We start from the raw sequence: 16,446 nt of genomic DNA on the forward strand, positions 1-16,446 counted from the left end.
GCATCCTAAAGATATATACTTACTTCCTGGGGTTCTTAGAGGGAAACTTCATGGCTTTGGTCTGCTTTTATTAAAAGTACCTCTATGCTACAAAGAAGGAATGAAACCCAAATTTCATAATGTTTAAAAAGCAAGAGACCCATTTGAGAGTCCAAAATTTTTAGAAGTCCCCTTGGTAAAGCCATTGTTTCTATTTACACTACAAAAAGGCTTTGGAAGTCATTTCATAATTAGAACTAGAACTGTGTTTTTATTTTAAGTAAGCATCTTTTATATCAAAAATGTCATTCTGCCAAAACTTTTCATAATAATGTAACAAATTTCAACAAAACTTTCGGCAGGAAAGCTTGTCCAAATGAATCTTCCAATCAGAAGCTAAGACAGAGACCATCCAAGAATGGATCTGCCTAATTCACATCTGGGACTTGAACATGGACTAACTTATTCAGTAGGTTTCTAACCATTGCACTATATGCCACTCCTCTCTCTCTGGCCCAGTAGCTATTTATTTATACAAAGTAGAATTCCCAGCAGAAGACTGCTCACTGTTCTATTGTTACTGGTGGTTACGACTGTGTCAGAAGTCCACCTTTGTTTCTCCCCAAAAACTCTGCTCTGTGACGATTTGATTAGGATGGGCCCAGCAGAGGGGAGACACCTTTACCCTGTCTCTTTAGGTAACCTGAGCTGGATACATTCCTGAGGGAGGGGGGAAACCTGCTCCCTCTGCCTACATGATTGGTATCATGTACCTGGGTGAGGGGCTTGCTCCCTGGTGGACTAGTCTGTCCGGCAACTAGTGATGTATTTCAAATTGGTTGGTTGACAGCCAACAGGTGCTGGCCTCCATTGGACCAGGTAAATGAGGTCACAAGGGCTATATAAGTTAGGGACTGCCTAGGAGGAGGGGGCAGCAGTCATGAGGGAGACTCAGAGACAGAGAAGAGCTGTACCATTTGAAACTTGCTCTCTCTCAAAACTCATGATCAAGGAACTGCCAGAAGGAATCTCCAACTGCCTCTGGATGATACTTGTGAGTAAGCTACCTGAGATGTAACTAGATATATAGCTTGCAGTGGCTTAGATGCGTGATCAAAGGCTACCCAGCCAAGGGAGTTTGCTCTATGGGATTTCTCTGATGTTGCTTTACCTTGTACCCTATTCTAACCCTACCCCAAAGGAGTTCTGCTTTGTACCTAGTGTGGGAGACTTATTGGGAGTGGGTCTAGATTATGCCTTGGGGTCCCCTTGGTTCAGCTGACTAAGGAAGACCACTACTTGTGCTTCTGACTGAAGGAAGCATCCCAACTTCTTGAAGTGAATCAAGTACCCTTGAGGGCTACTAGGCCTGTGTTTCCCAGGGTACGCAGAGACAGAATCAGTCCAGAGCCCTGGGTGGTGGCAGTGGAACCCCCAGGCTAGCAGGTGTGCTCCAGGAAGGGGGTCAGCCAGACGTGAGGTGCCCCCAGGGAGGCGCTCGGAGCCTGGAAACTGGTCGGACACAGTGAGGTGGGTGGCTCAACGCAGGAGCGCCCCCTACTGGCCTGCCACAATGACAACCCCCAGGGATGTGGGACATTTGCACTCTCACAGCTATGATATATGCCCTAAATACTAACTAGTAGTTAGACTAAGGTTAGAAATGCTCATTCTCTTTGTTTTCCCTTTCCCTTAAAACTTTAAAAGATTTCACCTTTGCTCAGTGAAATTCAGAAAAAAATCTTGCAAGAAGGAACAATTAAATTCCCACCCAGCTGTACTCAAACCTACTTGTTATGGATCTCCTCAGTAGGCTCTAACAATTATTTAGATTCTTTAAAGACCATATGAGTGTCAACCACCTATTCATACAAAGTGTACATTTAAAAGAGAAGGAGGTGTTAGGGGCAACCACCCAAGGCACCACTAAGTTGCAGGGGCTTGGGGGAAAGCAGCTGCTGCTGTCGATTGTACATTCACCATCATGAACCAGAGGTCGCCACTTCTGTTTTCCCCTAGGCACCCAGCGATGTGCCTACAGCACTGGAAGTAGTAGTAGAAAAATGCTAACAATGAATAATCACACATTTTTCTTTTCCATCTATTATATCCAGTAAAGCAAGAGGATACTATTATACAGTTGAATAGATGTACATATTTTGACATGTATATCTCTTTAACAAATAGCGCTCTCTCTCACACACACACACACACACACACACACACACACCCCTCTCCTCAAAGAAATGAGGAAAAACCTTTTTTTCCTAGATAAAGTAGATACTAGGGCTAATGTAACAAATGTAAGTTAATCAGGTTTTGTGTATTTACCCTTAGGAAACTTTTCTCACTACTGCAAACAACAAGAGTAACATTTTCAGAAGTGCACAAATAATTTAGGACCTCAAGATCATATATACAAGCCCCATCTACTTGCTGCTGTTTTCTGCATGTCAAAGCTTAGCAATTAGCCAGAGTAGACTGTTAAGAGTGGCTCCCCAAAATTCCCTGTTAAGAGTATCCATCTCTTAACAGTAACTCCCTGTTAAGAGTACCCATCCCCAAAATTGCTCTCAGTTTTTCTGTCTTGGGAGTGCTAGTGCAGACCTCACCCTAAGTCCCTTTTCCAAAATGCGTTAGTCTTGCACATGACTTAAGCACTCTTGAACATTTTAGCCTGAGGTTGAAAAAAAGCCCTTAATATGATTCTCCACCAGTCTCCATTTAACTGTAACTTGGTGCTTACTTGAGTTTTAGGAATTCAGGCAAAATCCCTTCTAAGAACTAAAAAAGTAAGGACCTCACGCGAAAGCCCAACAGCAGCTGCTACTACTTTTCTTTTAATCAGGTTGAATATATTTATGAAAAACAAGTAGGATACAAAATATAAAACAAGAGCTTGGGCTCTCAAACTAGTATGTCATTACTCTCCTGGTCCTCTTGGGACATGGAAATAGATCCAAGGCTCTGTATGCATTGCTCTAGTATCTCTCTCTTTTTTTCTTTTCTTTTTTTTTTTTTATAAACAACTGAAAATTAAGTCGAACTCAGTGACTTACCATGGCATGACAAGATCTGCAATTGTTAGACCTGCAATTAAAATCAAAAGCACACGTTCAAAGTTTGGATAGTATTTATTTTAAAATAGATTATCATTAGAAATAGAATATGCTTCAAATCAAATCCAAGGATAAATCTTTCATAACTAAGTTGCATGCCACAGAAAAGCTGTATCGGCCTAATTAGCACACAACTAGGCCTCTTCAAGTATATCTAAACCACTTCCCCAAGACTGCCCTTGTGAAGCACACCTTGACTGCTTGCTCTGCATGAACCAAATCCAGAAATGAGGCAACAAAATCAGTTGAAGGGCACCCTCTGACATCACTCTTAATCATAGCAAAACTAACATCCTAAGAGCAGTGGCAGAGGGTACCCTTCTCTGAGGCTGCCACCACCTTATTGCTGGATTTGGCATGTGCAGAGTGGCGGGGCAGGGCATGTTTCTTTGCAGCAGTCTCAAGAGGACCAGGAAAGCTCTTCAGAGATGCCCTTGGTTAACACTGAAGCTGAGAACATAGATAGTTCTTGGTATCTTCTTTTAGGTACAAGAGCAGCAAGACATGAAATTTATATCCTTATAATCTCAAACTTTGTATTGAGACCACATGTAAATAACCTTAAAACAAAGTAAGCAACCATCATTTCTATTACTCCTTTGGAAAAGCTATACTAATTGTCCAGAGTTATTTCTTCCAAACAAAAGCAAGCTTGTCAAAAGGAAGGTATTGGGTCTCTTGTTTTTTCTTTGTCCATCTTCCTTGGGGATGCCAACATGTTTGTAAAGTGTAAAAATATGAAAAGACTGGAAGCTTAGTCAAGAGAAGTTTAGACTAGAAATAAGTCAATGTTTTTAACAGTGGAGGTACACAAATATTGAACAAAATTCCAATAACATGGTATACTCTTCATCATTTGGAGTCTGTAAAACAAGAGCAGATGTCCTTTTACAAGGCATACCCTTGCTCAACCATTAGCTATTGGTCCGAAGCAAGGATTACCAATTTAAGCTCTGTGGTTGTGTTATACATCAGGTAAGTCTCAAAGAAAAGATGACAGGCCCTCCTGACCAGAAAACTGAGTCTGGGAAGAGCTATAGCTACCAACTGTATTGTCACTCTTGCTGTTCTTAGAGCTAGTACAATTTAAATTATTTGTATTATGCATCAAAAGAAAAAAGCATCTACTTTCCTTAACAGATGGAACCAAAAAAAAAAAAAGGAATGTTAGATGTTCACATTAAAAAACAGATTCCTAAAACTCTTAGAGGTTCAATAAGCAACCAAACAAAATCTTAATAGTCATAGGCCACTGGTAGATGTTCAGTTAAAGGCATGATAAAATTTGATACACAATCCCAATAATTGTGCCTCCTGTCATACCGCACATGCCTAGCAGGAAGCATGATTGTGGAATTGGGAATCAAATCCCTGGCTGCATATATACATTCAAATAATCTGGGTTAATTTGTTTGTTCTTGTGATAAAAAAAACTAACCCAGAGCCACATGTAAGTTTGGCTCTAGGTAACTTTACCCAAACCATTCGAATGTACAGACAGCCAAATGCTGAGACCCTGAAGAGTGGAGAGTTTGAAGTGATGACACTGCACAGCTAATAATCAAAACAATGGGAATCCCTGTGTACACGATCTCAGTATACTCTGCAGGCTCCCTTAGTCAGACTGGCAACAGCAGTGCATAGGACAGCTCTGACTGGCTAACCCAGACTGCCCATTGTCAGCCTATGGTGTCAGCATGTACATGTACCCACTCTCTCAGCAGAAACTCTCCAGGAAGTGATTTAACTTTAGTTGTTCCTGTTTATTTTTCTCCTAGACTGGCCATTTTTACTCTGGGAGAAAAAGACTGAACAACTGTACATTGAGGATTTCTTCTGGAAGAGCAACAATGCTCCCAGGAGAAACTGAATGTTTGTATGAAGCCCCAGTCATGCTATGCTGTTGGTACAGGCTGTCCCTGTACCAGCCAAGTGGTGCTTCCCAGCCACAAAAGCATATGGAGCCCTTTGCTCCTATGTGTTCCTGTGGCTAGAAGCACCCATCAGGTGATCACAGCTCCCACTGTGGCGTGCATGGGAGCTCAGAAGACCAGCCCCAGTCATCTGACAGGCACTCTAAACCATGGGGAACATAGGAGTCCTTCAAGGCTCTGGTGCTGGCCATGTATTTAGTTTGTGGCACTATGGGAACCAGCCACAAAGCCATTATACATTTTTTGCACAATAACGTTTGGCTTATGCCCTGTTTTATCACGCCGTTAATTGAATGAACATGTGCCCGTGTTACTACTTAAGATGTGATAAACTGGTTAATCAGGTCTTAAGTGTAACACTTGCCAAGGGCCATAAAGATATATACTTGTTGCCTATTGTTATTTTTATTTCACCTAAACATTTGTATTATAAACACTGGATCATTGAACAGAAGTTATGAATGTATATGAATATCTCCTTAGCATTATAATTTTTCAGAATTAAAGCTGTTTGAAACATTTCAGAATAACAAAATGTTATTTTCTTAAAAACAAATCTTTTCATGGAAAAATATGTTTTTGGAGAAGGAAACTTTGAAATGAAACACGTAATTTTGTTACAAAATATTTTGTTTTTAATTTAAGATATTTTCCTTTTTTGTGCTATAGAATTAATTGAAACTCAACGGCTTTTTTCTTCTTTTTTCCCCCCTATTACCACTCTAACTTTACCAAAAATATTTGAGTTACTACGTGACTAAGCTACAGTTTCATTTTACCAAAGTAAGTTACCTGTGACAGAAGTAGAATTAACCTAGAGATATGTGTGGTTTTTAAAGATTAAAATATACATGTAATTAAAGTGTATATTATGAAGATGGTAGTTTATAATCAACATCAATTGATTGGCTGACAAAAGTACAGAGAGGTAATTATTGTACTTGGCAACCTACATATCCATTTAACAGACAGCCCTATACCAGGAATCCATTGTTACAATATGTGACTGAGATTTGGTTGATAGTAACATGATCTTAAAAGCCTCTCTCTAGCTTTCACAAGTCAATACACTCTAGTGAAAAGAAAGGATCAGCAAAACCAGACAGTTACAGACCCTGCTTAAACATAAAAGGAGACCTGCATAGACTATATACTAACTATAAAATGAAAGAATGGACTCTAGCTAAATAAAGTAATGGTCCTCAAGTGGAAAGACAAAATACAATTAGATTTCACATGCTTATTTTAAGATCAATATTTTTTTGCTGATTTGCTGAAGAGGCTTTTATGACATTTAAGCAGAGTTCATTGTTAAATACTTATAGATAATACAATAGGCCATATTAATTCTTTTTCTTTTACAGATCAATTATGAGTTTGCTGATTGGCTTAAAGTGTTGAAGGATGAAGCAGAAAGATGAATGCTATACCATACCGTTCCATGGAGTGTGTTCAAAGAACCAATAGCCCCCACCACCATAGTTAACAAAGACCATGACAGTCAGGGACAATCTAGAAAAGCAAACAAATAAGAGGTATATTTTTATCCACAAACAGCACAAAGTCAAGTTTCAAAAACATAAACAGAAAAGGCACACATTTATTGTGTAAGTTACGTCTAAACTCCACACTTCAAGATATGCCAAATCAAGTCTACATATGTAGGCAAAAATGCATTCAAAATTCACTCAAGCCTACAAATGGAGACTAGGAGTGGGGAAAAAGACAGTAGGATAAGGCTTAACTCTGTCATGGGTCATAAATATAATTACAGGACAGACTTAAGGATGATTTTGTCCCCTAACTTTCACTGCATGGAAAACGTGCTGAAGCTGAGGGACAGCAGCTTCTCTCTCCATCCTACATCCCCTTTTCCTACCCACTTGCTTTCTCAGTTAACAAGGTAGAAGTATAAAGGAAGTGCCAGGAGACCTGTGCCTTGGAATCGCTTTCCACCCAATCACAGTGGTGAACCCCCCACGCCCACCTGCCCTTCCCTAATGCCCCACAACAAGGAGGCTCTTCTGCAAGGTTTACCTGGGGTGGCAACTCTTCTTGTTACACAGCAGAAACAGTACGGTGGATCTGGATTCACAGCACAAACCACAAGACTAGGAGAAATGCAAGTATATGAGCACTGCCTAGGACATATGGAAGTGGTGGGGCTTGCCTAGTATTTGTAGAGCAGGTCTAGAAAAAACTAGGACTTATAGGCACAGACTAGACTGCTTAATGAAGGATTAATACTCCTGAAAAAGCAAAGGTCAATGGTATTAGGTTTCAGGGGTAGGTGATTTCATTATGTTTCTAGAGAAAGTAGGGTCCAGAGATATAAAGATTGAAGTTTTGGCTTATGGAGGGATCAAGGGACTCCTCTGGGACTCCTAAAGTGACAGAAGAGAAATGAAGCTCAGAGATCCTCCGACTGAAGACCTCAACACTAACCACTGCTAGATCTGGGGTGTTGTTTATATTACTTGATACAAAATATCTATAGCATTCTTGGAAGGGGCAGGTTAAAAAAAAAAAAAAAAAAAAAAAAAATCAATAATGATTCTGGATAAAATGATAACATTTAATTTTTTATTTGTCAGTAATTAAAGCAACCAAGCATGTGTCGGTTATAGATGCAATGGTAAGCATTAAAGAAAAATCAGTAATTACCATGATGCAAGATTACAATAGTTCTGGAATTTCTGGTGTTTTCTAGTACTCTTTTCCATAAGATGTTACAAAAATATTTTTTTTTACTTTATATTATTTTATTGCAACTTAAAAGTTAACTGAAAAAGTAACTCATTCTCTTCACTCACCTAGAAGGACTGTATGATACAGCTCAGCTGATAGCTTAATTATGGAAGAGAATGAGTATGCTCTGAACTGAAGCAAGCACAGCTTGACACCTTCTATGAAACCAGAATATTATTGATACAAAAATTGTATCTACTTAATTTTGGTTAAGCTCTTGAGCAAGTAAAGCAAACATTTAAGTTATCCATCATGCTCATTATAGAATTACTGGAAAGTATAGCTGGAGGAGACTCCTGGAGATCATCTAGTCAAAACACCCTGCTCAAGGCAGGATCATCGATGACTAAAACATCCCAGCCAAGTGTCTGCCTAACCTGCTCTTTAAAATTTCCAAAGATGGAGGTTTCACAACTTCTCTAGGTAGCCTGTTCCAATGCTGGACCACACTCACAGTTAAAAAGTTTCTCCTAATCTGAAACCTAAAGCTGAGACCATTGCTCTTAGTCCTGTCCTCTACAGCCACGAAGACAATAGTCTATCTCCATCCTCTCTATAATCATCCTTCAGGCATCTGAAGACTAGTATCAAATTCTCCCTCAGTGTTCTCTTCTCCAGACTAAACTCTAGCTCTTTCAGCCTTTCCTCATAAGTCTTGCTTCCCAGGTACCTAATAATTTTTGTTGGTTTGTACTGCACTCTCTCCAATATGTCCATATCCTTATTGAAGGAAACTGTACTAAGTGAGGCCTCACCAGTGCTGAATAGAGTGGAAGAAACACAACTTGATTTACAAGCGACCCTCCTGATAATACAGACCAGTATGCTGCTGGCCTATTTTTGCAGGAGTACACCATTGACTCATATTCAGTTTATGGTATACTGTAACACCCAAGTTCTTCTCTGCATTACTTGAGCCTAGCCAATTCTGTCCCATTCTGTCTTTGTGTTTGCAATTATTACATCCCAAGTGCAAGGCTTTGCATTTGTCCTTGTTGAATTTCATCTGATTGATTGTGGACCATTTATCTAGTCTATCCAGGTCATTTTGGTTCCTCGCCTTGCCCTCTGAAGCATCTGCAACTCCATTCAACTTTGTGTTAACCACGATTGCTAAACCCGCACTCAATCCCATTGTCCAAATCATTAATGAGAATGTTAAACAATATCAGACCCAGGATAGACGCCCTGGGGAACACCACTTGATATCTCCTCCCAGCTAGAGATTGAGTCATGGATGACTAGTTATTGAGCAATGATCCAACCATGATCCAACCAGTTATATATCCATGTTACAATACTTTCATCTAGTCTGTATTTTCTTGGCTTGTTAAAAAGAACATTGTGGGAGACGTCAAAAGCCTTGCTAAAGCTGAGGTATATCAAATCCATGTTAATGGAGAAAAACATGAAAGTCCACCATGCACAAATAACAGGCTTTGATTTGGCTAAACTTGTTCTTCAAATTGTGTGACATTATGAATACAGGATAGACCTAGAATCTTGATAATCATCTGAGACATCCTTGGCAGTAAGTTCTATTCTCTGGCTGCACATTTACACCCTGCTGATGCAGGAAGCAATTTAGAGATTATACAGTTAGTCCAATAAACGATATCAACAAAAAAAATCCTTGCCTCTCACATATTTCCTGGACCATCAAAGATACTGCATCATCCCAACCTTGTAACTTAGAGAATACCTTACTTGATTGTAATCACCACAAAAAAAATTGAAAACACATTCTTTTCTCATTATTATAGTTTACTGATGATATCAGAGTAAAATCCAAGGCAAATGATTTTGCAGTAACAGAAAAGAAATATATTGTAGCAAAACAAACAATTATATTTCAAATTGACATTCTGCAAAGTTTTGGTTGGTGGATAAACATGAGTCTCAGAGAAGTGAGTGAGATAATTTTGAAACAGGTTTAACTGTCCTCATGGCTAGGGACAGAAATGACACAAAAACCAGTATACACAATCGGAAGCCAGTTCAAATCTGTAACACAACAGAAATTCAGTGTACATAAATCAGTTTCAAAATGGCTGAAACCAGTTTAAAATGAACCTGGATGGATGTAGTACCAGACTTTACTGATTTAAGTTAAATTCGTATACTGAACTTCTGTCCCAGATCCCATCCAGATTCAAGTTAAGTCACAGTCCCCCAACATCCTAGGATCCTTTGTACTTCCCCAACTAACCTCCCTTAGCAGGGCGGGCAGGCTAGCCTTGACCCAAGCTGCCTGCTCCATCCCAGCAGGGAGGCATACTCTAGTGCCCACTGATTTCTGGCCTGGGCCACTGCAGTCATGTGGCTGCATTTCTGGAATCAAAAGTGAACTTCTGTTCACTCACTTATGGGTTCCAGCTACATACCTTAGACTAACCTGAAAAGACTGAATCAATTCAGCCTCTGGCTTTTTGACTGTCTGTATTTAGCCCATGAAAACAAGTTAGGTATTATTTTTTCCTGGTACAAAACAGACCAAACTAAAATCATTCTGAAAAAGAATGTGAGTATCTAAATCTGAATGATTATAGGTTTTGCTGGCTGTTGAGTAAATGGGAAGAATCAAGGAGAGAGAGCAGTCTGATAGTATATATTGCTAATTGACATTATAAATTTGATTGAAAGATACTGGTGTAGAATCTGAATTTTATATTGACTAGTACAGAATTAATACGTTCAGCCAAATTTTAAGCACCTAAATAATGTCATATTTATGTCTAGATCATTTTAGATAGTGATATTGTTCAGTGCTATCAAAAAACTTCAAATCTATGCTGAATAAATATCAATTAAATTTTAAGTGATAACAGACCAAAACTGGCTTTCAATATGCTTGACGTGTCCTCATTTTACCTCCTACATATCCATATGGACATATATACAAATTCCTTCCAAAAAAATTACTGACAGAACAGAATTCATAGAAGAAGAAATAATTGTGATTAATTTCTGTTATTCTGTCAATAAGTATTAACACATCCTCAAGAAAAAATATGGCCCTTTGCATTGTATGGAGGAATCTCAGCTCAAATGCAGAAGCCTGTAGCAAAACCCCCGTTTTTTCTTTTCTTTTTAAATGCATTCCCTCCCCTTCCCCAACCATTTCTGACTTCGTCTCTCCCTCTCTATTCCCTATAGATAAGTATAAGTGAGCCAAGATGTAGGATAAGTTTCAGCATTTTATTTTGGTAGCAAGTTGTTTTTGTTTTGTTTTTTCTCCTTCTTTATGTTGTATAATTATTATGTTTATATTGATTTTTACTGTTCTATATTACTGTTTTACTGGCACTATACAATTTAGGCCTACATATGTAAGTTAACATAAGTCATGTCAAGTTTCCATTTTGTTTGTCAAGTCTCCATCCTGTCCCCAGGCCCAGCTGTGTAACCCATGACTCACACCTACCCCTCCTATGTAACTTGGTTCCTGAATGAATGGGGATGAATAAGGGTGCTTGAGAGACAATGACAGTAGGTCTAAAAATAGCTCCCTGTGAATGACCAAACCATCAACACCAATACCTGGACCAATGACTCAGCCCTTGGAACCACCCTCAGCATTCAAGAAACAAAAGATGAGGCAACCCACCATTGTGCCAGGCTGCACATGCTCAGTAAGAACACCTGGAGCCCTCTGGAACAGAAATGACATTGCCTGGAGAGGCCTGCCCCATAGGAGATCAGAGGTAGTCTACCCCATAAAAGGGGTAGTGAAGACTGACTCCTTGGGATGTCCTCTCTATCTGGACCAGCACCATGCCACATCACTTATCCACCCAGAGGCCCTGCCGGCAACCCCCCTCTGGACAACACCTACAAGACAAAGACCCCTTTCCAGCCTGGACAGGTAGCTATCAACCCCACCCTCTCCTCAACCAAGGACTTGCACTCTGTTTCTCTTCCCTACCTGGACTCCAGCCCTGCCACTGAGTCTCTTTCTCCTGCTGCGTGCGTGCGTGCGTGTCAATAACTTCATGGGGCTGTGTAGTGTATTGTCTGTGTAATAAAACTGTTATTTGGACCCCTAAGTTGGGTTTTGCTTTACTATGGTTTGGCCCTGCTCCAATCTCTACTCCTTGCCCCTCTAACTTCTGTCTCATTTCTCCCTCTCCTGCTTCTGGCTCACCACCACCTCCAACACCTGTCCTGAGCTCCTCTCTGCCTCCAAACCCCCTGTTTCTTTGCCACTGTCTTATCCCCACTGCCTTTTCCTTTTCTCCTGAACAACCAGGTTTCTGCCTCAGTTTCTTTCCTGGCTGTCTCCTCCTTGCCACCACCTATCTGCCCTGCCCCTTCCCAATATCTCAGCTGTCTGCCTCAGTTTTCAGCCCCAAGCTCCCAGGTTTCTGTCTCTTTCTCTCTTTCCTGGCTGTCTCCTTGCCACCAGGCTTCCCCCCCCCACCCTCCTTTCCCTTGCACCAGTGACCTCAAGTAACCCTCGGGCCACTTGATCTTAAGTAACCCCAAGCCTCAGTTCCTCAGCCAGCTTCTCTCTAGTCCACCAGTTCTAATTCTGGTTCTGGCAACTTTCACTCCCTACACTTTAACTCTCTCTCTCTCTCACCTTAACCTTCTCCCAGGTATCCCAAGCACACACATACGTACCGTACCATCCAAGTTAGGTACTTACCTGTGTGTAGGTGGGTTGCATGTGCGTGAACTAGTGAGTGTGTGTGTATACTATATGATATAGTACACACACACACACACACACACACACACACCATTGTGTGCATGATATATGAATTAGTGATCTGTGTATATGTACTGAGTGTGCGGGTATTGACAATTGATTTTTGTCTAATTTTTAGTGTGTAGTATGTATGTGCTTGAATTGGTGTAGGTATGCATATGCCTAGGCTGGTTTGGATGTGTATGTGCCTGAGCTAGTAGTGCATGTGTGTATGTGTGTGTATGCACCTAATTGATTTGTGTGTTTGTATATGTGCAATTGTGTCACACCCTCCTGTCTAACAGTGCAATATTGAGATCCTGAGAGTTGGCCTGACCTCACAGGGCAACAAGCCCAAAAAAGAATTCTTTTGGCCTAGGGAAACTCCTCTCTGACACACTTGGGCCACTACTGAGCCTGTGGTTCTGCCCTGTTAGATTTTCTCCGGGATACATTAAGGTCAGGAGGAGATTTCATAAAACTCTGCTCTCAGTTCCTGCATTAACGTAGGATTCATTAAGGAATTTAGAACTCCCTAGCAGCAACTCTAAATGGTTCTGGAGCAGGAGCAAAGCTCTGGCACAGGAGAGAATCAGCCTTATGTATTCCCAAATTTGTGGGAACATAAATGTTTCTCTTCCATTAGACTGTACAGACTGAACACAGATTTGGGGTCTCCACAGCTTCCCCAACACAGCAGTGAGAAAGGAAATAATATACAACCTTTGACTGCAGATATCTACATAAACAGAACACACGGCTCATAACAAAAAGCAGCTTTCAGAGAAGAGAGATAATGTTAGTTGCGGAAATTGATAATTTTGCATGTTTTGTTTAGGAAGGAGGCACCATCCACAGCATAGTTTTAAGTTGCCTTAGAGTTTAAGAAGTATTTCTTTTGGCATCAGATAAATAAAAGAAAAAAGAAGACAGAGGAGATTGATTAATTTTCATTTACTGAATGCCCTTCATTATTGTTGTTGAAAAAAATGCACTCAGGCAGCTAATAAAAAAAGTATTTTAACACTAATGGATTCAAACATTGTATTTACGTTTGGCATTAGAAAATAGAAAGAGTTGTCTTAAGGCTGCTTGATGTATTAAATACTCTGTCCATTCGTCCATATTGAAAAGGTTAATCAAACAACCAAAGATATCAATATATAAAAGGAAGTTCTTGTTGAGTATTGTGTGTAGCAACTTTCCCTGGTGACCTCACAATAGTGCAAAGGTGCACAGCTGCTCAGGAGTGCAACCATTATGAATTTTATTCCACTTAATAGCACCAGCAGGAAATGGAAGGTTATATTACAGATCAATAAATGGGCTAAGGAAATCTGACAACCTTTGGTCAGAATTAGAAGAATAGATGGCATTAATTAATTCACTGGCTTGTAGGGGGGGGGCGGGAAAAAAAAAAATCAGTCTTCACAGCTGTGACAGACTAAGGAATGTTCTTCCCTTCTCTTCTCTGCCTTAGTGATTAATATGGAAGGGCAGCTATAAACAGACTTTTCAGGCATTACAGTTTCTCCTCTGTAAAAAAGTTCTGAACTCCATAAACTAGAGTCCTTTGTTATTCCTTTTCATCTCTAAATAATATATGCATGTGCAGTAAATTCTTAAATAATTGCAAAAATTTAGTAGTGAGAATCTCCCAGCAAACTACATCCATTTCATGCTGGGGATGGCAGGTTTTCAAAAGTTTGGGCTTTTGAAATTGTGCTCATTATTTATGTGCTCCTTGCTTTGAAAATCTGAACCTGGACTTAAAAACCCTGGATGCGATGCAATTAAAAAAAAGCTACATCCGTCATGGATGACTGAAGTTCTCCAAGTTACCAACTGAAAAGAGACAGATAATAAATGAACGATGCATCAAAGCAGTGCTAAAAGACTGCTCTACTCACTGGATGACCTCAAGTGACATGGGAGTCAGAAGTACAAAAGGTTGTGTCCCTATCATATGGTAGAGGTCAGTACATGTTGTCATGCTAACTTCAGAGGCTACTGTTAGAATAGTGAAGATAAAGGTAATGAACCATGTAACTTCCATAATTCAGCTTCAGTTTATTCAGGAAGTGGACTGAAATGCTACCACATTCCTATAGTTACAAGAGCTCTTGCCTCCTTTGAATTTATACGTGTGGCACTGGACAAAATGACAATATGCATGACTACTTAAGCACATGACCAGAAAGGAAGGGAAGACCAAATGATGAAGGCAGAGACTAGCTGCTTGGCAGAAATAATCTATACAAATTTATTTGATGGGAAATGGAACCAACCTGCAGTCAAAAATGTGTGCCTGGATTCAAATGACAGAGTCCAGACAATGCCATGGGAGCAGCACCCAGGAACTTTTCCTGAAGCAATTAAAATTCCCTTCCTATCAGCACCTGTTCCCATTATGCTCCTCCCACTATACTCAGGGGCACCACCCCTCCCCTCCCATTATGCTCCTCCTCCTCTCTAGTTATGCCTCCAGGTATATGAAGGGGAGGTCCCCCTGCCACCACCACTGTCCTGGCTGCTCCTGCTTCCAGCTGGGGCTGCAGAAAGACAGGCTTAACTGGGGAAAGCAGCAGCATCTGCTAGGTTCCCCACCCTGCCCCATTCCCTCAGTAGCAGGCACAGGAAGGGGAAACCTGCCTGTTGCCACTGCTGTCAGTTTAAGCTTCCTTTTGAGCTGAATTATTCCTAAAGCTTCTCTTTGTAATCTCCCTCTTTATTAGGGCTAAAACACAGCTAATCTGGCTGTTAGGGTGCGTCAGGAGGAGAGGTACTGGGACCCTCTGTGCAAGGTTCTAGCACTTGACACTTTGACAGATAATATTAAAAAGTTACTCAAGGACTCATGGAAGAAGCCAAAATATAGCTTACTCACTAAGTCCAGTGAAAGAGTAAAGGGAGAGAAGAAAATACTGAACCAGATTTGTTTCTGAAGATATAACTAGACCTCCTGAGGTAAATGGCCTCTTCTATTCACCTAGTAATTCAAAATAACTAAACAGATTACTGCCTTGGATAAGTAGCTAATCTATCCAGTTAAACCAAACCTATGGTTGATAGGCCTAGTTTAATGAATAATAGTAAGATACAACACAAGCATAGAAGAACAGCATGGTTTATGACATTCTGAAAATATCTGAGAGCACATGCACCGAATGCAATTTCCAAAGTGATCACTAGCATCACCAATTCATTACCGTTTACTGGTACAATGCGATTCCAAAGAAACCTGCATTTGAAGGGTCTCATCACTAGTTCACTCTGCTAAAGTTTCTTCCACTGCAACAAGTGACTACAATTGTTGGGATTGAGTAGTTGGCATCAAATGAGGATTCTCCTCCAGAGGTAGCTCTCTAGAGGAAGGCACAGACAGTTAGGATATCTGCATGGGCCTGCTTTGCATCTCACTCTCCTGCATGAGCAATGATAAGCTTCCCTCTGCCTTGTGCACCCAAACCCTCTAGCCCCAACTGAGACTGAAGTTTCCCAGACCCTTCATTCACAGACACCACGACACAAGTAAGAGAAAGAGCCAAGATCCTCCTCTTGTGGGTCTCATTGTTAGAGCTTGATTCTACCCTAAAATGGCTTGTCCTTCAGATTCCTTTCCTGGCCTGCTTGTGACCTTCCCCAATGCCTTCACTGCCCAGGCAGTTCCTTAGGGTCACGTCAAGGTTTCCTCCTTGCTTATCTCCCTCTCTCACAGCACATGCACTAAACTACTTAATGAATTTTTAAAATAATCTGCTGCTTCTACTCCTACACCTTTCAGCCCATCATCATAGTCTGTTCCTCATTCTCAGCCCTTTACACCCCTTCCTCTCATCCTGCCAACAAATCTAACTAGCCCCAAAAATCTTCTCTCTCCTCTTAGCCACTTGCTTCTCCCTTAAACTTCCCTTCACTCCAACTGTTCACCCATGGCAACAATTCATGCATAAATTAGAGTTTTAATTAAAAGAGC

The 16,446-nt window shown here is 40.5% G+C and overlaps 1 protein-coding gene across 1 annotated transcript in view; it reads right to left on the bottom strand.

Annotated features, from left to right (window-relative positions):
• The window catches only part of LOC102367842 (heparan-alpha-glucosaminide N-acetyltransferase-like), a 349,117-nt gene that overhangs the window by 124,045 nt on the left and 208,626 nt on the right, over positions 1 to 16,446 (bottom strand). Inside the window, exons 7-8 of the mRNA XM_025197703.1 lie at positions 6,468 to 6,544; positions 3,039 to 3,069 (exon numbers count right to left, since the gene is read on the bottom strand). Coding sequence (XP_025053488.1) covers positions 3,039 to 3,069; positions 6,468 to 6,544 — 108 coding nt within the window. The remainder of the gene's footprint in view (positions 1 to 3,038; positions 3,070 to 6,467; positions 6,545 to 16,446) is intronic.

Source organism: Alligator sinensis, unplaced genomic scaffold (assembly GCF_000455745.1).
Source record: "Alligator sinensis unplaced genomic scaffold, ASM45574v1 scaffold188_1, whole genome shotgun sequence".
Classification (NCBI taxonomy): domain Eukaryota; kingdom Metazoa; phylum Chordata; order Crocodylia; family Alligatoridae; genus Alligator; species Alligator sinensis.